General features: G+C 38.3%; 2 protein-coding genes and 1 long non-coding RNA gene across 4 annotated transcripts in view; 2 read left to right on the top strand and 1 right to left on the bottom strand.

The window, feature by feature from the left end:
- The window catches only part of LOC309957973, a 624415-nt gene that overhangs the window by 409423 nt on the left and 191090 nt on the right, over nt 1-23902 (top strand). The gene's annotated exons all lie outside the window — the stretch shown is intronic.
- The window catches only part of AGBL4 (AGBL carboxypeptidase 4), a gene marked incomplete at both ends in the record, with an annotated part of 1417540 nt that overhangs the window by 1277109 nt on the left and 116529 nt on the right, over nt 1-23902 (bottom strand). For both annotated transcript variants that reach the window (XM_082833557.1, XM_082833556.1), the window contains one exon: nt 1290-1412. In XM_082833557.1, the coding sequence (XP_082689683.1) occupies nt 1290-1412 (123 nt within the window). The remainder of the gene's footprint in view (nt 1-1289; nt 1413-23902) is intronic.
- Nucleotides 16447-18184, top strand: LOC309957895 (solute carrier family 35 member E1-like; the record flags this gene model as incomplete). Its single annotated transcript, XM_082833436.1, has 1 exon — nt 16447-18184. One exon carries the CDS (start codon nt 16447-16449, stop codon nt 17671-17673), a length of 1227 nt encoding a protein of 408 aa, XP_082689562.1. The 3' UTR covers nt 17674-18184.

The following is a 23902-nucleotide window of genomic DNA, read 5'->3' as shown; positions in this document are numbered from 1 at the left end:
CTCTGATGAAATTGTCACTTTGTTCATGCAATGTTTTCCTGACCTTGGTAAAAATCTTTATGACAGTTATTTTGATTTCTCTGTCAGGTAAATCATGTAACTCTATTTCTTTAGAGTCAGTTTCTGATAGTACACTAGGTGCTAAGGAACAAAAATTAATAAGAAACCATCACTGACTTCAAGGAATTTTCAGTGATAAGGAAAAGGAAAGAGATCATTAAATGACTGCAATGCAATAAAAACTATCATAGCAGAGGCCAGTAAATCATAGAAGAGGTGCCTGTAAATATACAGGTAGAGACGGCCAAACCTGCCTGGGAGGTGCTGTGTCTTAGAGGAAGAAATGCTGGCCTGAGTCTGAATTAACATTTTACCAAGTAGAGAAAGGCATCTGGGGCACAGAGAAAACAGCATATGCAAAGGTACAAAGACCTGAGAGAAGTTGGTAGACTGGGGAACAGCAAGCAATTAAATATGGCTTTTTATCAAAGCTAACAGAAAATTACTCTTTCCACATCTTTTTAATTGTTGGTAAAACAACCATGGTACTTAGGGGTTCAGAGAACTGTCATATAACTGGAATGTCCCTTCAATCACACACACACATGCAAACACATTACTCAAAACAAAAAATAATCAACAACTGTATATAAAACAAAGTTATGTTTAACTTTCTCATTAATATTTTCAATGTATTCTGAATACCTACTATGTGCTTATATGCCATTCAGAGTATGAGGCTCAGATATAAAGAAGTTAACAAGATTCAACTACTACTGGGTGGAAATTCACAATTAAGCCCTGTTCTCCCCTATCAGAATACTCACAGCATTTGCTGTTTACAAAGTATATGACTTTTTCTGTTTTGTTTGTGTTCAACTGAATCTTTTCTTTAATTGCTTCTTTATAGAGAAGACTGCTCTCAGAAAGACTAAGAACCAGGTATACAGTAGACATTGAATAATTAATAATTTATCAAGTATTCAAATTATATTAGTTTTATCCCAAAAGAAATAATATCTGGGTAAGTATTTGATAAAATATAAGGTACTGCATAAATGTTCATTAATACTACCATTATCTTTCTAATCATTTATCACAACCAAAACATAGAACTTCATCTTTAAGTATTTCCAAGTTAGTTCATTCAAAATGGATTTTTCCTGACAACTTATTTCATTATGGTAAAAAATTAAATGGGTTGAATCACACTAAATGGTCAGATGGCATTAGATTCCAAAAATGACTCACTAGACAAGCTCAAAAGAAAAGGCCTTTGATACACTCACCACTTTCAAAGCAAGCATCAAAGATAAGATGTCCTTTCTTGGGCTGTCCACAGTATCCAGTTGGAAGCACCATATATTTGCTCACATTCCCTCCGATGGTATCATCATTTCCCAGATCATTGCCTATTGTTCAAAAAATTGGCTCATGTTAAACAGAAATCATAATGCATTTAGTAACAGAAATCCAATAAAATTTTTACCCCCTCCCCTGTAATTTGGTGCTTAACCAGGCATTAAAAAAATTAACCACATATTGTGGTAGAGTAGAAAGAGAATAGATTTTTAAATCAAAAAGATATAGGTTCAAATCTTATCGCTACTACATATTAATTCTCTGTGTCACAAAGCAATCAACTGAATCCTTTTAAGCCTCAGTTTCTCTCATCCACAAAAAGGGAATGGTAAAACCCATATTTCTAAACTGTGTTATGAGAACTAGGTAATGAAAAATATCTAGTGTAACTACTGAAATGCAAAAGATGTTTGTATTTCAGTGCACAAGTGAGACTCATTGTAAGAGGCGGAGCTGTAAAAGAAAACAATCTTCTACAGCTGGGGGAAGAGCAGAAACAGTCCTGGGCCTAAGACTATATATCAACATTATTTAAGTTCCCCTACTCCTGGGGAAGGAGTAAAAAACAATCTCTCACAAAACATATCAAAGGTTCAAAGCAGAATTAAAAGACGAAAGAGAAGTGGGATCACTGAAAAAACTCCACTCCAACATCAGAACATACAGGGCCTGCCTAAGACATAGGCTAGACCAGTATAACAGAAACACTCCTAATCCCTCAATACCAATATAGCAAGCACTGGATAACAAACAAAGCAATCTAATTCTAGCATAGGGACAAAAGCATAGATAGAAGCCCCCTCTGTAATAGGAGTATCCAAGGGAAGGACAAAAGTTTAGGGTGGAGCAGAACATTGAAGAAAAAACCTCAATCACCCTATCCCTTTCCTTCATGAATAAAGTATCACTAGAAGCATATGAAGCCAGTGGCAAACTGAAGACAACCATAGCAACAATGAAACTCAACCCAGCTTAACTCCTGACTGGGTAGATATAAGCCCTCAAACAAATGCACCTAGGAGAAGAGGTGCAAGCATTGTAACATATAATATTTATATCATTCTCTACGGTTCTACATGAGTTATGCAGTATTCAATAAAAAATTGCAGAACATACAAAAAACTCAAGAAAAAAACCTACTATCTTGGGAGAAAAAATAAACAGAACTAAATTCAGAAATGACCAGATACTGGAATTATCAGACAATGAATTTAAAATAACTAAGACTAATATGTTAAATTTTCTAGTAGAAAATGAGGACAAAATGCATGAACAAATGGAGAACTTCAGTAGAGAGATGGAAATTACAGTAATAAGCCAAAAGGAAATGCTAAAGCTAAAAAACACAATAAAAAAGATAAAGAATGTCTTCAGTATACTCATCAGTAGGCTTGACACAGATGAGGAAAGAACTGTGAACTCCAAATCAATAGAAATAAACTGAACAAAAACAAGGAAAAGAAAAAAAAAACAGCACCTAAGAGCTGTGGAATAAAATAAAATAATCTAATGTACGTATAACTGGAATTCCAGAAGGAGATGGGAGGGCAGAAGAAATATTTGAAGAGATAATACCTGAAATTTTCCCACATTTAATGAAGGATATACAACTACAGGCCCAAGAAGCACCAAGCAGAATATACTTTTTAACTTGGTATTTCATATTTAAAAATATAAATCACATAAAAATGAACTAAGATAAAAAATTAGACTACTTATAAGAAACTGAAAAACCGAAGTCAAAGGAATAACGTCTTTAAGTTATTGAAAGAAAAAAATGTCAACCTAAAATTTTAGACCTGGGACTTCCCTGGTGGTCCAGTGGTTAAAATTCCACACGCCCAACACAGGGGGCCCGGGTTCGACTTCTGGTCAGGGAACTAGATCCCACATGCTGCAACTAAGAGCCCGCATGCCACAACTAAAAAGAGCCCGTATGCTGCAAAAAAAAATTTACCCCAAATGGTGTTGGACGAGTTAGTAATCCATATACTAAAACCAACCACACATCACACATAAAAATTAATGCAAAATAAATCAAACACCCAAATGTAAAATATAAAACTTATAGAAGAAAATATGAAAGTTTTCCACACACAAAAAAGAATGAGGTTAGACCCTTACCTGACACCATATACAAAAATTAACTCTAAATGGATCAAAGACCTACATGTAAGAGATGAAACTATAAAACTCTTAGAAAAAAGCAGAAGGAAATCTCCATGTCATTAATTCTTGATTTGGCAATGATTTCTTGGATATGACACCAACAGCACTGCCAACAAAAGAAAAAAATAAAATAAACTTCATCTAAATTAAAAACATGTGTGCATTAAGCACCATCAACAGAGTAAAATGACAACCTACAGAATGGAAAAAAAATCTGTGAATTACATATCTGATAAGAGGTTAACATCCAGATTATATAAAGAACTCCTACAACTCAGCAACCAAAACAAAAAGAAAAATTCCAAAATAGGCAAAGATATTGAATAGACATTTCTCCAAAGAAATACAAGTAGCCAATAAGTACATAAAAAGATACTCAACATCACTAGTCATTAAGTAAAAGCAAATCAAAACCATGAGCTACCACTTCCCACCTGTTAGGATGGCCACTATCAAAAAAATGAAAAATAATTTGGCCAAGACATAGAAAAACTAGAACCCTTGCACATTGCTGGTGGGAAATTATAATGGTACAGCCACTGTGGAAAACAGGCTGGTGGCATAAAAACAGTTTCAAACATAAAATTACCATAGATCCAACAATTCCACTCCTAGGTATATACTCAAAAGAATTGAAATTAGGGACTCAGATACTTGTACACCAATGTTCATAGCAACATTATTCTCATAGCCAAAAGATAAAAACAACCCAGATTCCATCAACATATGAATAAAATTTTTAACATTGTAGATACATACAATGAAATATTTATTATTCAGCCATAAAAAGGAATGAAATTCTGATATAGGCTACAACATGGATGAACCTTGAAAACATTAGGCAAAATGATAAAAGCCAGATAATGACAAATATTGTATGATTCCACTTACATGAGGTACCTAGAATAGGCAAATTCATAGAGAAATAAAGTAAAAATAGATGTTACCAGGAGCTGGATGGAGGAGGGAATGGGAGTTATTATTTAATAGGCAGAGAAAGTTTCCATTTCAGATGATGAAAATGTTCTGGAAAAGGGTAGTGGTGGTGGTAACACAACAGTGTGAATGTACTTAATGCCACTGACTTGTACACTTAAAATGGTTAAAATGTTAAATGTTATGTACATTTTACCACCAAAAAAAAACTCTTAAACATGAAATAAATGGAAAGTATTTTTTAAGTGGCCAAATGAAAAAGAAGTATGAGAATATCTGTGTATCCTTATGTTAGGCAAGATTTTACTATATAAGACACGAAAATCACAGACCATAAAAGAAAAAAGTTATAAACTGGATTTTATTAAATTAAAATTTGCTGCTCTTTGAAAGGCATTATTAATTAAAAGAAAAAGTCAAGCCATGGACTGAGAGAAAATACTTGCAACACACATATTTGATTAAGGACTATATAAAGAATACATAAAAGATTTTATCAGATATTTCACCAAAGAGGATAAATAGGTGTCAAATAAGTCCATGAAAAGATGCCCAACAGCATTAGTCAATAGGGAAATGCAAATTAAAACCACAATGAAATACTACCACATACTTAAAAAGGCTAAAATAAAACTGACCAAACCAAGAATTGATGATGACACACTCAGTTGAAACTTTCATGCATTTCTAGTAGAAATGTAAAGTGGTATAACTACCCTGAAAAATAGTTTAGCACTTTTTTATAAAATTAAATATACACTTAACATACAACCCAGATATTCCACTCTTAGGTGGAATACTGAAGAGGTGTAAAAACATATGTTCAGGAAAAAAAAAAAACCCTACACATGACTGTTTACAGCAGCTTTGTTCATAATCACCCCAAAACTGGAAACAATCCAAATGATTTCAACTGGTGAATGCACAAACAATCTCTGGTACATCCATGCAATGGCATACAAATCAGCAATAAAATGGAAGAAATTATTGACACACATGACCACATGTGTGAATCTCAAGTGCACTATAATAAAAGGAAGAAGCCGAACTGTAAGGTCTACATCCTTTATAATCCAATTATATAACATTTTTAAAAGGCAAAATTAGGTATTTTTAAAAAACAAAAACAAAAATCTGTGGCTGTCAGGGGCTGCAGATAAAAAAAGGGGTTGACTACAATTTAATCAATCAAATTGTACAATCAAATGTATAATACAATCAAAACTTTGAAATCTTCATTGACCCCTGCCTATCTCAGCAGAGTTATATATACCTTCCTCTCATTTGCCAGAGAGGTATATATGCACACATGTGTGTTTAATGGTGAATGTCTGCAATGGTGACTTGCAAACTCTTCCAGAAAACTCCTCAAGGTACTCAGGGATAATGGAGAGGAAAGCAGTTGCTAATAGGACAACTACTAGCCATGAGAGAGTAACTAGGACTAGATCCATATTCCCACCATAAACAACTAGAAAACTGGACAAATATATACAAAACAACTCTTTTCAGACTTACATGACAAGCAGTTGCCAAACTGTGATGCCTGAGAGAAAGGGAAAACCTGAGGTGCACCTAATGTTAGTACTAGTTTTTAGATTAGTGGCACTTTCTGGAAGATGGTACAAGAAGAGTGTTCCCAAACACAACAGGGTGGTTTTCTGAGTTGAGAAGACATAAGTAAGAGTTTGGAGAGACTGAGCAAAGTTTGAAGGTCAGACTATTGAAGAGGAGAGCACTACGAGAGCCAGAGCACCAAAATTCTACAGAATATCTGCTTAAGACCTTGTCTGAATGCAAAGCCATGTAGAGTGAAACTCCATGAGACCAGACAAAGAGTGACTGGGAAGCTGTAGATTAACAATTTCCAAAGTGCACAGGGCTGGGAAACATTCAAGATGCAACCATCCAGAATGGAGAATCCATGTTGAAAACTCAGGGCATTAAGTAGAGATCCCAGAAAGGGATCTCTAGCCATGAACAATTGGAAAATGAAATTTGAAACACAGTACCATTTACAAGACCATAAAAAACACAAAATACCCAGCCTTAAATTAACAAATTATATATAAGAACTGTATACTGAAAACTAAAAAAAAACATTGCTGATGGATATTAAGGAAGACCCAATTAAATGGCAAGGTATACCATGTTCATGGATTAGAGAACTCATTATTGTTAAGGTGACAACCTTCCAAAAATTGGTCTCCAGATTCAATGCCATACCAATCAAAATCTCAGCAGCATTTTTTCTAGAAACCAACAAACTGACTCTAAAATTTATATGGAAAATCAAAGGGCCTGAAATAGTCAATATGATTTTGAAAAATAAGAGTTGAAGAACTTACATGATAAGACTTCAGGAAAGTCATATAAATCAGTGGACCAGAATACAGGGTGAAGAAATACATCCACATACATACGGTCAATTAAGTTTCAACAAAGGTGTAATGATAATTTAATATGGAAACAACAGTTGATAAAACAAATAGTGCTTGAAGAACTGGACAGCTCTTTAGGGAAAAAAATGAACCTCATATATATGTATGATGATGGTGGAGGTCACATAGAGTAAAAATAGGTACATTTCATTATATGTAAACTATGTCTCAAAAAGATTATTTCTAAATGTTTAAAAGTGAAAGAGCGAGAATTGATTTTCATGTCACAGAATTAATCCATATATATGGATGGAGATTTTACATAAATATACATATATATACATATATACATATATATAAAGTAAAATTATCCTATGAATCATACCACTCAAACCCTGTTCTCATTTCCTAGATGAAAATGCTCTTAACCACTTCTGTTTTTACTTTCTCAGGTATTATTCTACACAATATCTTTATTCCTCTATATCTTAATTTATCAGCATCAAACAGTATCTATTGAAACTCTTCTATGAAAGATAAGGAAATAGTTTGTGTACATTATTCTCCACTTCTCTAACAACTTTTGTTAATTCTATTCCTATTTTAATTATTCTGTTGAGTTGGTTATCATTGTGAGCAGTATTCCCAGGGGGCATTTTGGAAATTTGTTGAGGCATTTTTGTTTGTTTGTTTTCATAATTGAAAGAGCACTGATGGCACTTGAGTAGTAGAGACCAGGGATGCAAGAGGTAGTGCAAAGTAGAGAAAAGTCCAGTATGACTTCCAAATGTCAGATATATTCATGTATACAGATATCCATGTATGTAAAAACCTTAGTTATAATTATGTGAGCTTAGAACCTGTTTTACACATGCAAAGCACTTTGTATGGCTTTAATAAACACTGATTTTTCCAAGGAACTATCTAACATGTAAATCAAGGAAAGACTATAATTGATTTGTTCATAATTTCATCCTGAAGTATCACCATTTTAAAAAATCATGTCACCAACAGCATTATCGCTCATTGTAACTGATTTGCTAATACAACACTCCTGTATCAGTTAATATTTGTAGCAGTTGTGATTACAGTGATTTTCACACAAATGCAAACACTGGAACTTTTTATTATGTTTTCCATATGCCTAGATATGTGCATATCCCTGTTTTTCCTTGTGGAGAAATCCTACTCATCCTGTAGACCTATGTGAAATGTTATCTCCTCTAGGAAGTCTTACCTGACTTCCCCAAGCAATGACAGTCCTCTAGAATGATAGGAAGTCCTCTTCCCCAGCAATGATTGTTCCTCTACATCGCCACAGCATCTTGTTTATTCCTCAAAACATATTTACCTTTTTATTATTGATTTATTATGTATTCATTATGTGTGTCTTTTTACTCCTAGTGATAGTGGTTTCTCATCAGAAGAATCTAATGTCTTTTCTTTTTATCACCACTTTCTCTCTCCACCCCAGGTATGACACAATGCTTGGCACAACATCAGTAATCTATAAATAGTCATTGATTTACTGAAATAAAAAAGGACTTTTAGGAGCTAAATTTGATTTCAATATTGAATATTGGTTTTTGTTTGCCTATTGAGAGCACAGGGAATATATGATATTCATCAAAAGAACAAACAGAATCTTTATATCTACAGTTTACTAAGATAAACAGTTGTGATATAATGAGACCAAATAAAGAAAGGAAGACATCATAAACCCTGCATATACTGACATAAAGACAGAAAGGGTGAATGGGGCGGGGATACTACACTCCATAATATTAATACAATATAATGCTTGATCATTTAAGTGCACAATGGAGGAAATGCAAATTTATTATTCTCAGAGAAATATCTCAATTACACTATGAATGTATATAAAACCATTAAAAAGAATGGCATTTACAGTAGTATAAAATAATCCAAGGTGGCATGGAATAATGAAATCATTGTTCTTATTGAATAATAACTTCTAACTTCTTTATGTGTGCATTTTAATGCTAGCCACATAGCTGTTTCACCCAGATTTTTTAACCCAAAGTTTCTACTCTTATTTTAAAATACCCTCACATTTAGTTACAGCAGCATGAATTCGTAGTAAGAATTTAGATTTCAAAGTCACAGAGAGCTGAGATTGAATCCATCTAACTCAGATATATATGCAGTATAACCCTTATTAAGTAATTTACCATAATCTCCTTAAGTCTTTCACTTAGAGATTGTTTATGTTGTTCTGAAGGGTACAGAAAATATATGTAAATCACTTAGAACACAGCATTTACTCAATAAGTAGTTGGTTATAACTATTATCACCCTCATTATCATTATTATCATCATTCTTAGTAAGACACCTGTATCTTCAAAGAAATGTATTTAACAAAAGAATAAAAGATTCAATTCTATTATAAAGAGAGGATTCAGAAAAAGGAAAGGCATAATTTAAATAGAAATTCATAAAGAATGTCTTACCAGAAGTCTATCTTTGAAGTGAACACTGAATATGGTAGCATCCAATTAAATTACAGACTATAAAACACCCTTATTACAGTGTGTAGAATATTTGTCTCCAAACATAGAGACAGTAACACAATGAATTTTTTCAAATTAAGGAAGTTAGAGACAAAAGAGAAAATAAAATAATTGTGGTTTACCTTTAATGAAATAAAAGATCTAATCCTATTAATATTATTATTTACATGCCTTTAAAAATACTACATGGATAACAAATATTTAGCAATAAAAATTATAAACATATTTTGTGGAAGGAAAAACAAAGATATATATGTATAGATGTACCCAATGAAATGATATGATAATTACATCATATAATATTTTACTCTAATAAATAGGCCTGCTGAGGCACTAGAAATAAACTCTGACTACATAGAATTTTTGACATTTAAATCGGTTATGCTGATGATGGATGTGACAAAGGCTCAATTTGTTTTATTTTTTCATGGAAAACTACTTTACACAAAAGTTACAAGCAATTCATATTGGTCAAAAATGAGGAAAGCAGCTTATTAATTAAAACTGACCTTTATACAGAACATGAATTCCACCTCTAGGGCACAAACACCTTGGAAGAGGTAACAAATTACCTCTATGTATAAATGACATGCAGTTAAAGGGATCTGTCAAAAGTTCTATTATAAAGCCATATTTCCAAGGCTTCATCATTTTGAGAGAAAATTACATTGAAGATGAGACTTAACCCACAAATTCTGAGTCAAGAAAATAAATCTAAAATTCCTACTTGAGGGTGTTTTAAGAAAGAGAACCTATTCATTTCGGAACTTTAATCCCAGTGAACTAGTACCGACTAAATAGCTTCTTCCTATCATTTTATAAAATACCATGCTTATTCTCATTGCAAATATATTTACAAGATATAGTTCAAGGACTCAAAAAAACAAAAATGTAAAAAAAAATAATTTCCTAAATACACATATCCTAATTCTCTCTAGGCACATGTATCTACAATACAAATAAGTTGTCTAGATTTGTTAAGCTACAATCAATCACAGGATGTTTTGATTACCACACATACATCGAAGATCTATTTTTCACCCACCTTATCTTGTGCAAGAACTAAGGAGAACATATAAGATAAATAAGCTGTAAATCAATCTATCACTCAATAAAAGAATAAGGATATACTAATAATTAACAATAACACTCTCAAGAAACTGACCATCTAGTTAAGGACTATACTGAAAATAATAAGACATATAATGAAAAAATGTTCTATTTCTGTAAGAAGGAAAAAACTCAGTACAGACAGTATAGTTTGGTGCCATGGAATTTGGAAAAATATGGCCCTAAGGCTGAATACTTGCTTGGCTACTTTTTAAGTGTATGACCATGGATGAGGCCGAATTCAGCAAGCTATGGTCTTGGACTTCTCTATTTTAATTCTATAGCCTTTTAAAAGTAATGGCTGGCCCATTTTTCTCTGAAACAGTAGTTTGCATCCAATTCCCCAACATTTTACAGTAAATGATCTCCCTCCCTTGCTCTTACCAGGACCCTAGTTATACCTTTTCTATCTTTTATTACAGCTAATTGCATATGCCTTAATATCGACTTCCCAACTAGTCATTTAAACACTAACTTTCCACTTATGTGTTAGTCATAGTGCAGGGTACTATATATTATTTTACTGCTATTAATAGAGACACCTGCATACACTGTAGAGCTAAAACATGCCTGATATAGAGCAATTTTAATAAATAATTGTTGAATTGAAATTTCAATTGAAAAAGAATTTTTTTAAATATATTCTTCTATTCCATACCAATTAGGAGAAATTTTTTTCATTACCTCCTGGGCTATGGATATAGGGTTATTAATTTATTTAACAAAGCATTTATTTATGATTACTATGCACACACTATGTTAGGTTCTGGTAACACAAATAAAATTTTTTTAAATTCCTTTCCATCAAGGATATTACTCGGGGAGGCAAACCAGTAAACCACTGCATTATAGTATAATGTGATAAATATTAGAAATGTGAGGTAACCTCAAGGTATTCCACGAGAGCAAAAAGAAGCAACGTCTAAACTTCCCTCACAGAAGGCTTCCTGAACAACCTTAAAAATATATAGAGGAGACCCTCAAGATGGCGGAGGAGTAAGACGTAGAGATCACCCTTCCTCCCCACAAATACATCAGAAATACATCTACATGTGGAACAACTCCTACAGAACACCTACTGAATGCTAGCAGAAGACCTCAAACTTCCCAAAAGGCAAGAAACTCCCCACGTGCCTGGGTAGGGCAAAAGAAAAAAGAAAAAACAGAGACAAAAAAATAGGGAAAGGACTTGCAACTCTGTGAGGGAGCTGTGAAGGAAGAAAACTTTCCACACACTAGAAAGCCCCTTCACTGGTGGAGACGGGGGTGGTGGTGCGGAAGCTTCAGAGCCACGGAGGAGAGCACAGTAACAGGGGTGCAGAGGGCAAAGCAGAGAGATTCCCTCACAGAGGATCGGTACCAACCAGCGCTCACTGGCCTGAGAGGCATCTCTGCTCACCCACTGGGGCAGGTGGGGTCTGGGAGCTGAGGCTCCAGCTTCAGAGGTCAGATCCCAGGGAGAGGACTGGGGTTGGCTGAGTGAACACAGCCTGAAGGGGGCTAGTGAGCCACAGCTAGCCAGGAGGGAGACTGGGAAAAAGTGTGGAACTGCCTAAGAGGCAAGAGACCATTGTTTCGGGGTGCGTGAGGAGAAGAGATTCAGAGTACTACCTAAATAAACTCCAGAGATGGGCACAAGCAGCAGCTATCAGTGCGGACCCCAGAGACAGGCATGAAATGCTAAGGCTGCTGATGCAACCACCAAGAAGCCTATGTGCAAGCACAGGTCACTATCCACACCTCCCCTCCCGGGAGCCTGTGCAGCCTGCTACTGCCAAAGTCCCATGATCCAGGGACAATTTCCCCGGGAGAACACATGGCATGACTCAGGCTGTTGCAACGTCACATCAGCCTCTGCCGCCACAGGCTTACCCCACATTCCGTAGCCCTCCCTCTCCCTGGCCTGAGTGAGACAGAGACCCCTAATCAGTTGTTACTTTAACCCCGTCCTGTCTGAGCGAAGAAAAGACGGCCTCTGATGAGCTACACGCAGAGCCAAAGACCAAATCCAAAGCTGAATGCCAGGAGCTGTGTGAACAAAGAGAAAGGGAAATTTCTCCCAGCAGCCTCAGGAACAGCAGATTAAATCTCCACAATCAACTTCATGAACGTTGCATCTCTGGAATACCTGAATAGATAATGAATCATTCCAAAACTGAGGTGGTGGAATTTGGGAGCAACTGTAGACTTGGGGTTTACTTTCTGCATCTAATTTGTTTATGGCTTTATGTCTATCTTAGTTTAGTATTTAGAGTTTATTATCGTTGGTAGAATTGTTTATTGATTTGGTTGCTCTCTTCCTTTTCTTTTTTAATATGAGGATTTTTTTTCCTTCTTCTCTTTTTGTGAGGGTGTATGTATATGCTACTTTGTGTGATTTTGTCCATATAGCTCTGCTTTTACCATTTGTCCTAGGGGTCTGTCTGTCTTTTTTGTTGTTGTTTTTTGCAGGGGTTTTTTTAGTATACTTTTTAGTGCTTCTTATCATTGGTGGATTTGTTTTTGGTTTGGTTGCTCTCTTCTTTCTTTCTTTTTTAAATTACTTTTTAATTTTTTTTTAATTTTTATTTTACTAACTTTACTTTATTTATTTATTTTTTCTTACTTTCTTTCTTTTTTATTCCTTTTCTTCTCAGCCGTGTGGCTGACACATCTTCGTGCTCCAGCCGGGTGTCAGGCCTGTGCCTCTGAGGTGAGAGAAACAAGTTCAGGACATTGGTCCACCAGAGACCTCCCGGCTCCATGCAATATCAAATGGCAAAAGCTCTGGTTGGTCCACCAGAGATCTCCAACACAACGCTACGACCCAGGACCACTAAACGACCAGCAAGCTACAGTGCTGGACACCATATGTCAAACAACTAGCAAGACAGGAACACAACCTTGCCGATCAGCACAGAGGCTGCCTAAAATCATAATAAGGTCACAGGCACCCCAAAATACACCACTGGATGCATTTCTGCCTGCCAAAAAGACAAGATCCATCCTCATCCACCAAAACACACGCACCAACCCCTCCACCAGGAAACCTGCACAACCCACAGAACCAACCTTAGCCACTGGGGGCAGAAATCAAAATCAACAGGAACAACGAACCTGCAGCCTGAGAAAAGGAGAAGCCAAACACGGTAAGTTAAGGAAATGAGAAGACAGAGAAACACACAGCAGATGAAGAAGCAAGGAAAAAACCCACCAAACCAAACAAATGAAGAGGAAATAGGCAGTCTACCTGAAAAAGAATTCAGAGTAATGATAGTAAAGATGATCCAAAATCTTGGAAATAGAATGGAGAAAATACAAGAAGCGTTTAACAAGGACCTAGAAGAACTAAAGAGCAAACAGACAATGATGAACAACACAATGAATGAAATTAAAAATTCTCTAGAAGGAAACAATAGCAAAATAACTGAGGCAGAAGAACGGATAAATGACCTGGAAGACAAAATAGTGGAAATAACTACTGCAGAGTAGAATAAAGAAAAAAGAATGAAAAGAATATAGGAGAGTTTCAGAGACCTCTCAGACAACAGTAAACTACACAAGTTTTGAATTATAGGGGTCTCAGCAAAAGAAGAGAAAAAGAAAGGAACTGAGAAAATATTTGAAGAGATTATAGTTGAAAACTTCCCTAAAATGGGAAAGGAAATAGCTACCCAAGTCCAGGAAGCACAGACAATCCCATATACAATAAATCCAAGGAGAAACATGCCAAGACCCTTATTAATCAAACTATCAAAAATTAAGTACAAAGAAAAAATATTAAAAGCAGCAAGGGAAAAACAACAAAATAACATATGAAGGAATCCACATAAGGTTAACAGCTGATATTTCAGCAGAAACTCTGCAAGCCACAAAGGAGTGGCAGGAAATATTTAAAGAGATGAAAGAGAGAAACCTACAACCAAGATTACTCTACCCAGCAAGGATCTCATTCACATTCGACGGAGAAATTAAAACCTTTACAGACAAACAAAAGTTAAGAGAATTCAGCCCCACGAAACCAGCTTTACAACAAAGGCTAAAGGAACTTCCCTAGGCAGGAAACTCAACATAAGGAAAAGTCATACAATAACAAACCCAAAACACTTAAGAAAATGGTAAAGGGAATATACATATCGACAACTACCTTAATTGTAATGGATTAAGTGCTCCAACCAAAACACATAGACTGGCTGAATGGATACAAAAGCAAGAGCAATATATATGCTGTCTACAGGAGACCCACTTTAGACCTAGGGAAACATACAGCCTGAAAGTGAAGGGATGGAAAAAGATATTCCATGCAAATGGAAATCAAAGGAAAGTTGGAGCAGCAATTCTCATATCAGAAAAATTAGACTTTAAAATAAAGACTATTACAAGACGCAAAGAAGGACACTACATAATGATCAAGGAATCAATCACAGAAGAAGATATAACAACTGTAGATATTTATGCACCCAACATAGGAGCAGCTCAATACTTAAGGCAAATGTTAACATCCATAAAAGGGGAAATCGACATTAACACAACCATAGTAGGAGACATTATCACCCCAATTTCACCAATGGACAGATCATCCAAAATGAAAATAAATAAGAAAACACAAGCTATAAATGATACATTAAATAAGGTGGACGTAATTGATATTTATAGCACATTCCATGCGAAAACAACAAAATACATTTTCTTCTCAAGTGATCATGGAAGATTCTCAAGGATAGATCATATCTTGGGTCACAAATCAAGCCTTGGTAAATTTAAGAAAATTGAAATCGTATCAGGTATCTTTTCTGACCACAACGCTATGAGACTACATATCAATTACAGGAAAAAAATCTGTAAAAAATACAAACACATGGAAGTTAAACAATACACTACTAAATAACCAAGAGACCATGGAACAAATCAAAGAGGAAATCAAAAAATACCAAGAAACAAATGACAATGAGAACACAATGACCCAAAACTTATGGGATTCAGCAAAAGCAGTTCTATGAGGGAAGTTTATAACAATACGATCCTACCTCAAGAAACAAAAAAATCGCAAATAAACTACCTAACCTTACACCTAAAGCAATTAAAAAAAAAGAACAACAACAACAAAAAAAAAAACCCCAAAGCTAGCAGAAGGAAAGAAATCATAAAAGACAGATCAGAAATAAATGAAACAAATGAAGGAAACAATAGCAAAGGTCAATAAAACTAAAAGCTGGTTCTTTGAGAAGATAAATAAAATTGATAAACCATTAGCTAGACTCATCAGGAAAAAAAGGGGAAGACTCAAATCAATAGAATTAGAAATGAAAAAGGAGAAGTAACAACTAACACTGCAGAAATACAAAGCATCATGAGAAATACAAAGGATCATTACTACAAGCAACTATATGCCAATAAAATCGACAACTTGGAAGAAATGGACAAATTCTTAGAAAAGCACAACCTCCCAAGACTGCACCAGGAAGAAATAGAAAATATAAGCAGACCAATCACAAGCACTGAAATTGAGACTGTGATTTAAAATTTTCCAACAAACAAAAGCCCAGGACCAGAGGGCTTCACAGGCCAATTCTATCAAACATTTACAAAAGAGCTAACACCTATCCTTCTCAAACTCTTCCAAAATATAGCAGAGGGACGAACACTCCCAAACTCATTCTATGAGGCCACCATCAACCAGATACCAGAACCAGACAAAGATGTCACAAAGAAAGAAAACTACAGGCCAATATCACAGATGAACATAGATGCAAAATCCTCCACAAAATACTAGCGAACAGAATGCAACAGCACATTAAAAGGATCATACATCATGATCAAGTGGTGTTTATGCCAGGAATGCAAGGATTATTGAATATAAGCAAATCAATCAATGTGATAAACCATATTAACAAACTGAACAAGAAAAACCATACGGCCCACCCCCGCCCGGCGTCGGGCCGTCGGACGGGCGGGAAGGGGTGGGTGCTCGGGGAGGATGGCGGTGGCGGCGGCGGTGGGAGTGGGCGCTGGCGCCGGGGGCCCAGGAGCCGCGGGCGGCAGCGGCGGGGCGCGCGAGGGCGCGCGGGTGGCGGCGCTGTGCCTGCTGTGGTACGCGCTGAGCGCGGGCGGCAATGTAGTCAACAAGGTGATCCTGAGCGCCTTCCCGTTCCCTGTGACCGTGTCGCTGTGCCACATCCTGGCGTTGTGCGCGGGGCTCCCGCCTCTGCTCCACGCCTGGCGCGTGCCCCCGGCGCCGCCAGTCTCGGGCCCTGGGCCCGGTCCGCATCAGTCGCCGGGCCCGCTCCTGCCACCGCGCTTCTACCCGCGCTACGTGCTGCCGCTCGCCTTCGGCAAGTACTTCGCCTCAGTGTCCGCGCACGTCAGCATCTGGAAGGTGCCCGTGTCCTACGCGCACACCGTCAAGGCCACCATGCCCATCTGGGTGGTCCTCCTGTCCCGGATCATCATGAAGGAGAAACAGAGCACCAAGGTGTACCTGTCACTCATCCCCATCATCAGCGGCGTCCTGCTGGCCACTGTCACGGAGTTGTCCTTCGACATGTGGGGGCTTGTCAGTGCCCTTGCTGCCACACTGTGCTTCTCGCTTCAGAATATTTTCTCCAAAAAGGTATTAAGAGATTCAAGGATCCACCATCTCCGGCTGCTAAACATCTTGGGCTTCCATGCTGTCTTTTTTATGATCCCCACGTGGGTCCTGGTGGACCTCTCGGCTTTCCTGGTCAGCAGCGACCTGACCTATGTGTCCCAGTGGCCTTGGATGCTTCTGCTCCTGGCTGTCAGCGGCTTCTGTAACTTTGCCCAGAACGTCATTGCCTTCAGCATCCTCAACCTCATCAGCCCTCTGAGCTACTCGGTCGCCAACGCCACCAAGAGAATCATGGTCATCACAGTGTCCCTGATCATGCTGCGAAACCCAGTCACCAGCACCAACGTCCTGGGCATGATGACGGCCATCCTGGGAGTCTTTCTGTACAACAAGACCAAGTATGACGCGAATCAGCAAGCCCGGAAGCACCTCCTCCCCGTCACGACGGGGGACCTGAGCAGTAAGGAGCATCATCGGAGCACCCTGGAGAAGCCCCACAACGGCATTCTCTTCCCCCAGCACGGGGACTATCAGTACGGCCGCAACAACATCTTGACAGATCACTTCCAGTACAGCCGGCAGAGCTACCCAAACTCGTACACTTTGAACCGTTAAGACGTGTAGAGTCTAGCGACCGGGGCAGGACGTTCTGCCAATCCTCCCTCTTACCCCCCAGCAGTACCAGAAACTTCTGACAACCAGTGAATGTACAACCCGGCCAAGGGGGGATGGTGCAGAACCATCAGAAGACCCTGGGGTTCCCGGCCCCCTGGGGGCAGCAGGATGCCGTCCCTGCAGTGGGGACCGCTGCTCCCGAGCTCCGGTGTTTCATGCCCTTTCTTCCTGGAGTCTGTCTTCTGAGGGCTGCGTCGCCATATGGAAATCTCGTCCGGCTTTTACCTTTCTGTGTGGACTTACTTCCCAAGTCATGTTTTTCAGAGTTCTTGTTCTGTTTTCCAGATAACAGCCAGGACCCTCTCTGAAAAGGACACAGACCTCGGAGTGGGCAAGAGGTGGTTTGCAGGGAGGGTGGCAAGGAAAGGACCCTAGGGTGGTGCTTGGTGACAGACTAGCAGCTTTAATTCCACTGCTCAGGTAGGCATAGGACTGGTGCAGCCATGGAGCAGAGGAGTGTAACGGTTATTGAAAACATCTCCAGCCACAAAGATGGACTCAGCTTTCTGATCAGCCCCATGGCTGTTTGCAGTTCTGGCAAACGTTCCCCAGTGCAAAGCTATTGTAATTAACATTGAATTCTTAGAGCCTAATTCTGACCCAAAAGTCAGAGGTGGCGTGTGCCCGGATCCAGAGGGAAAGGTGGCCGCTGTCTCCTGGGCTCCCTCTTCCGTTGCTGGAGCAGGGCATCTCTCCTCTCGGAGCAGCAAGGAGGAGGGGATGCAGGGCTGTGAGAAGGATCATGAGGAAATCGTGTTCAGTGTTTCAGGCTCTATTCCTATATTTGTTTTGTTTCTTGAGCTTTCACCACTTCTGTGCTGACTTAGTAGGATGTTTGGGGGGGGGGGTGATGTTGGCTTTATGAGGATCTTGCATTTTCCTAGGGCAAATTTTGTAGCTGTCTGTGCTTTTATGCCCCCATCCCCCTTAGGGGATGCAGGATGCATGAGGATCAGCTTATGGTTGGAAAACCCTTTTGTTTTTAAGCATTTAAAAACAAGAAAAGTTGCTGGCGATGCCTTTCTCGGCACATTTCTGCGTTTAGTAGCAAGGAAGTGTTTTGAAAAGCTGGTCACTAGCTTTTCTAGTGAGCAGTCCCTGAAAGTGAGATAAATCAAGAATGTCATCTCGATAGTTTGTGTCATAGATGAGAGCTCAGTGCTCTGATTTCCATTAGCTGTTCTTGTGGTGTTTGCATTAGGATCGGAATCATGTCCCAGTGAAGCGGCAAGCACCAAGCTAGGATTTGGTTTGCCAAATCAGTCTTTGGTCAAGAAAAAGTTTGGGTTTTGGCAAAATCACTCGAGGAAAATTATGTGACCCTAGTGGGTAACCCATGTGCTGAGGTCTAGGTCGGGACACCTGGCATCACTAGAGACTGTGCCCTCGGAAAGGACCACTTGCTTGGCTCTGAGGGTCTTCGCTGATGGCAGCCTTCTTCCTTCAGCCCTGTCCCCAGTCTCTTGAACAGGCACTTGGCTTGATCAGCAGATGGGATATCGGGTCACCCTTTACCTCCTGGCATGTGAGACGGTTCTGTTTCAAGGAAGTACCGCTTGACTCCTGTTTGTTTTGGTAATTAGAATTTTGTACTTAGAGGTTACACTTTTGTCAGCTTATGAATGGGTGACTCCTGGAGAGGTCACAGGGACCCCTTGTGGCCTGTGAGTTCAGTACCACTGGCCTAAGGAGTCCCTGTTTGTCGTTGTCTTGCTTTTGAATTACTTTGGCCACAAGTTCTGAGACAATGCTGTGTAAAACAGGAAGGGGCCGTTCTGAAGGGAGTTATTTGTGAAAAGAACCTGCTGAGTGCCTTCACCAGAGGCAGTAGAGTCTGCAGTTGAACCACAATAAATGGGGATAATTTTGCACAGCATAGACATTACAGTAGTTGTCTTTATGATAGGAACTGATTTCTTGAACGTATAATTGAACTCCAAAATGAATTATGCCTCTATGCAGGTTTAATGAAATTTCTGAGGTTGCTGAAATGTGTATATTTGTTTTCCTTTTCCAGTGCAAGATCTGCTGGTGAGGGGAAATATCTGACTGGTTTTATTACGGTTTATACATGAATAAATGGGATATTTAGTTCTGTACATAAATCTACAGTGAGTACATACACTGGAATGAGAGACAATCATATTAGACCAAATCATCAGATCAAAAGACAAAGACATACTTTTGAGACTTGAAAGTTCAAAGCTGACACTGACCTCCTGAAGGCCAGTTTTCCAGCCACTTGCTGCCCTTGCTCAACCCTCCACCCCACTCTCAAATCCACATTTGCAGCTGGGTTCCCCTCACCTCCTCACTGCCAGGGATTGTGACAGCTAGTTCACCCATCCATGGTATGGTCTGCAAAACTAACTCAAACCCAACTCCTTCGTTTTACAGAAGGGGAAACTGAGGCTCAGAGGGCATTTTTAAATAGTGTTTGTTCACTATCTTGAGACTCAGTGTGGAATTTTTAAGCACCTTATTTTAATTCATTCATTATTGGGAAAATCAAACCCCTGTTACAAAGCAGAGAAGCCAAATAGGTTCAAATGAGGAAGCACTTGGAATTTCTGGATTTTACTGTGTATTTGGCATACATCATGCAACAGGCCCTCTGTTATCACTGGGACATAACCAGACCTGGATACCTTAAGGTCTAACAGCCTTAAGGACATAGAACATTAAATTATTGAAGAATCTGAACATTGTGAATTCTTTTTTTCAATTGTCACCTTGTTTTCAGGACTTTTCTTGCTATAGACTGTTCTGTGGGAATGATACTGTGTATATTCATGGCTGGCATTTACCAAAAATAAATGGTGGTCTCCAGGGGAAAAAAAAAAAAAAAGAAAAACCATACGATCATCTCAATAGATGCAGAAAAAGCTTTTGACAAAATTCAACACCCATTTATGATAAAAACCCTCCAGAAAGTAGGCATTGAGGGAAGTTACCTCAACATAATAAAGGCCATATATGACAAACCCACAGCCAACATCATACTCAATGGTGAAAAACTGAAAGCATTTCCACTAAGATCAGGAACAAGACAAGGTTGCCCACTCTCACCACTATTATTCAACATAGTTTTGGAAGTTTTAGCTACAACAATCAGAGAAGAAAAAGAAATAAAAGGAATCCAAATTGGAAAAGAAGAAGTAAAGCTGTCACTGTTTGCAGATGACATGATACTATACACAGAGAATCCTAAAGATGCTACCAGAAAACTACAAGAGCTAATCAATGAATTTGGTAAAGTAGCAGGATACAAAATTAATGCACAGAAATCTCTTGCATTCCTATACACTAATGATGAAAAATCTGAAAGTGAAATTAAGAAAACACTCCCATTTACCATTGCAACAAAAAGAATAAAACACCCAGGAATAAGCCTGCTTAAGGACATAAAAGACCTGTATGCAGAAAACTATAAGACACTGATGAAAGACATTAAAAATGATACAAACGGATGAAGAGGTAGACCATATTCTTGGATTGGAAGAATGAACATTGTGAAAATGACTATACTACCCAAAGCAATCTACAGATTCAATGCAATCCCTATCAAACTACTGCTGGCATTTTCCACAAAACTAGAACAAAAAATTTCTCAATTTGTATGGAAACAGAAAAGTCCCTGAGGAGCCAAAGCAATCTTGAGAAAGAAAAACTGAGCTGGAGGAATCAGGCTCCCAGACGTCAGACTATACTACAAAGCTACAGTATTCAAGATAGTATGGTACTGGCACAAAAACAGGAATATAGATCAATGGAACAGGATAGAAAGCCCAAAGATAAACCCATGCACATATGGTCACCTTATTCTTGATAAAGGAGGCAAACATATAGAATGGAGAAAAGACAGCCTCTTCAATAAGTGGTGCTGGGAAAACTGGACAGCTACATGTAAAAGAATGAAATTAGAACACTCCCTAACACTGTATACAAAAATAAGCTCAAAATGGATTAAAGACCTAAATGTAAGGCCAGACACTATAAAACTCTTAGAGGAAAACATAGGCAGAACACTCTAAGACATAAATCACAGTAATATCCTTTTTGACCCACCTCCTAGAGAAATGGAAATAAAAACAAAAATGGGACCTAATGAAACTTAAAACCTTTTGCATAGCAAAGGAAACCATAAACAAGATGAAAGCCAACCCTCAAAATGGGAGAAAATATTTGCAAATGAAGCAACTGACAAAGGATTAATCTTCAAAATTTACAAGCAGCTCATGCAACTCAATATCAAAAAAACAAACAACCCAATCCAAAAATGGGCAGAAGACGTAAAGAGACATATATACAAAGAAGATATACAGATTGCCAACAAACACATGAAAGGATGCTCAACTTCACTAATCATTAGAGAAATGCAAATCAAAACTACAATGAGGTAACACCCCACACCAGTCAGAATGGCCATCATCAAAAAATCTACAAACAATAAATGCTGGAGAGGGTGTGGAGAAAAGGGAACCCTCTTGCACTGTTGGTGGGGATGTAAATTGATACAGCCACTATGGAGAACAGTATGGAGGCTACTTAACAAACTAAAAATAGAACTACCATACGACACAGCAATCCCACTACTGGGCACATACCCTGAGAAAATCATAATTCAGAAAAAGTCATGTACCACAATGTTCATTGCAGCACTATTTACAATAGCCAGAACATGGAAGCAACTTAAGTATCTATCAACAGATGAATGGACAAAGAAGATGTGGCACATATATACAATGGAATATTAGCCATAAAAAGAAACGAAATTGAGTTATTTGTCATGAGGTGGATGGACCTAGAGTCTGTCATACAGAGTGAAGTAAGTCAGATAGAGAAAAACAAATACTGTATGCTAACAGGTATATATGGAATCTAAAAAAAAAAGATTCTGAACAGCCTAGGGACAGGACAGGAATAAAGCCGCAGATGTAGTGAATGGATTTGAGGACAAGAGCAAGGGGAAAGGTAAGCTGGGACGAAGTGGGAGAGTGGCATGGACTTATATATACTACCAGATATAAAATAGATAGCTAGTGGGAAGCAGCCGTATAGCACAGGGATATCAGCTCGGTGCTTTGTGACCACTTAGAGGGATGGGAGAGGGAGGGTGGGAGGGAGACGCAAGAGGGAAGAGATATGTGGATATATATATATGTATAGCTGATTCACTTTGGTATAAAGCAGAAACTAACACACCACTTTAAAGCAATTATACCTCAATAAAGATGTTAAAAATAAAAATTTCTGGAGAACCTAGGGGCAGGACAGGAATAAAGACATAGATGTGGAGAATGGACTTGAAGACACAGGGAGGGGGAAGGGTAAGCTTAGAAGAAGTGAGAGTGTGGCATTGACATATATACACTACGAAATGTCAAATAGATAGCTAGTGGGAAGTAGGTACATAGCACAGGGTGATCAGCCTGATGCTTTCTGACCTCCTAGAGGGGTAGGATAGGGAGGATGGGAGGGAAACGCAAGAGCGAGGAGATATGGGGATATATGTATATGTATAGCTGATTCACTTTTTTATAAAGTAGAAACTAGCACACCATTGTAAAGCAATTATACTCCAATAAAAATGTTTATATATATATATATATATATATATATATATATATATATATATATGTAAAAATTAGCCAAGTAAAGAAGATACAGGAAGACACTATATGGAGGAACAAGGTGAGAGTCTGGAGAGTGGGACAGGAAATAGAAGGAAGGCCTTGTGTGGCATAAGAAGGTTAGATTTTATCCTGAACACAGTAAAACCGTGCCCCTGAAGGATATGAAGCAGGACAGGGTACAACCTAGCCTTGACGCTCAGAGCTTAGGGCATTTTCACAGAGAGAAAAGGTGAAAGCTGCCTCTGTGGTGAAGATTTGAGCACAGTAGGTCATGTGATGGTAACTGAATGAGGTAGGCGGAGGGCTCAAGGAGCAAGAAGTCTGGGATGCAGACTTGGAGACCACTCTCCTTCCACACAGACTGCACTGTTTTAGGAAGGCATGATGATAGATCAGCCTTTGGGGAATTTACATATGTAATCTTGTGAAGCTCTACAACTGTATTCTGGTTCCCAAATTAGACTTGTACTTCAAAATGAAATTTAAATTTACGTGCTAAAAACAGAACCCTTAAAAACAACATCTGGCTGGTG

The sequence above is a fragment of the Leucopleurus acutus genome, assembly GCF_964270905.1.
Source record: "Leucopleurus acutus genome assembly, chromosome: 2".
In the NCBI taxonomy this organism is placed as follows: Eukaryota; Metazoa; Chordata; class Mammalia; order Artiodactyla; family Delphinidae; genus Leucopleurus; species Leucopleurus acutus.
The sequence above is the reverse complement of the archived record's forward strand: the minus strand, read 5'-3'. Positions and strand labels throughout refer to the sequence as shown.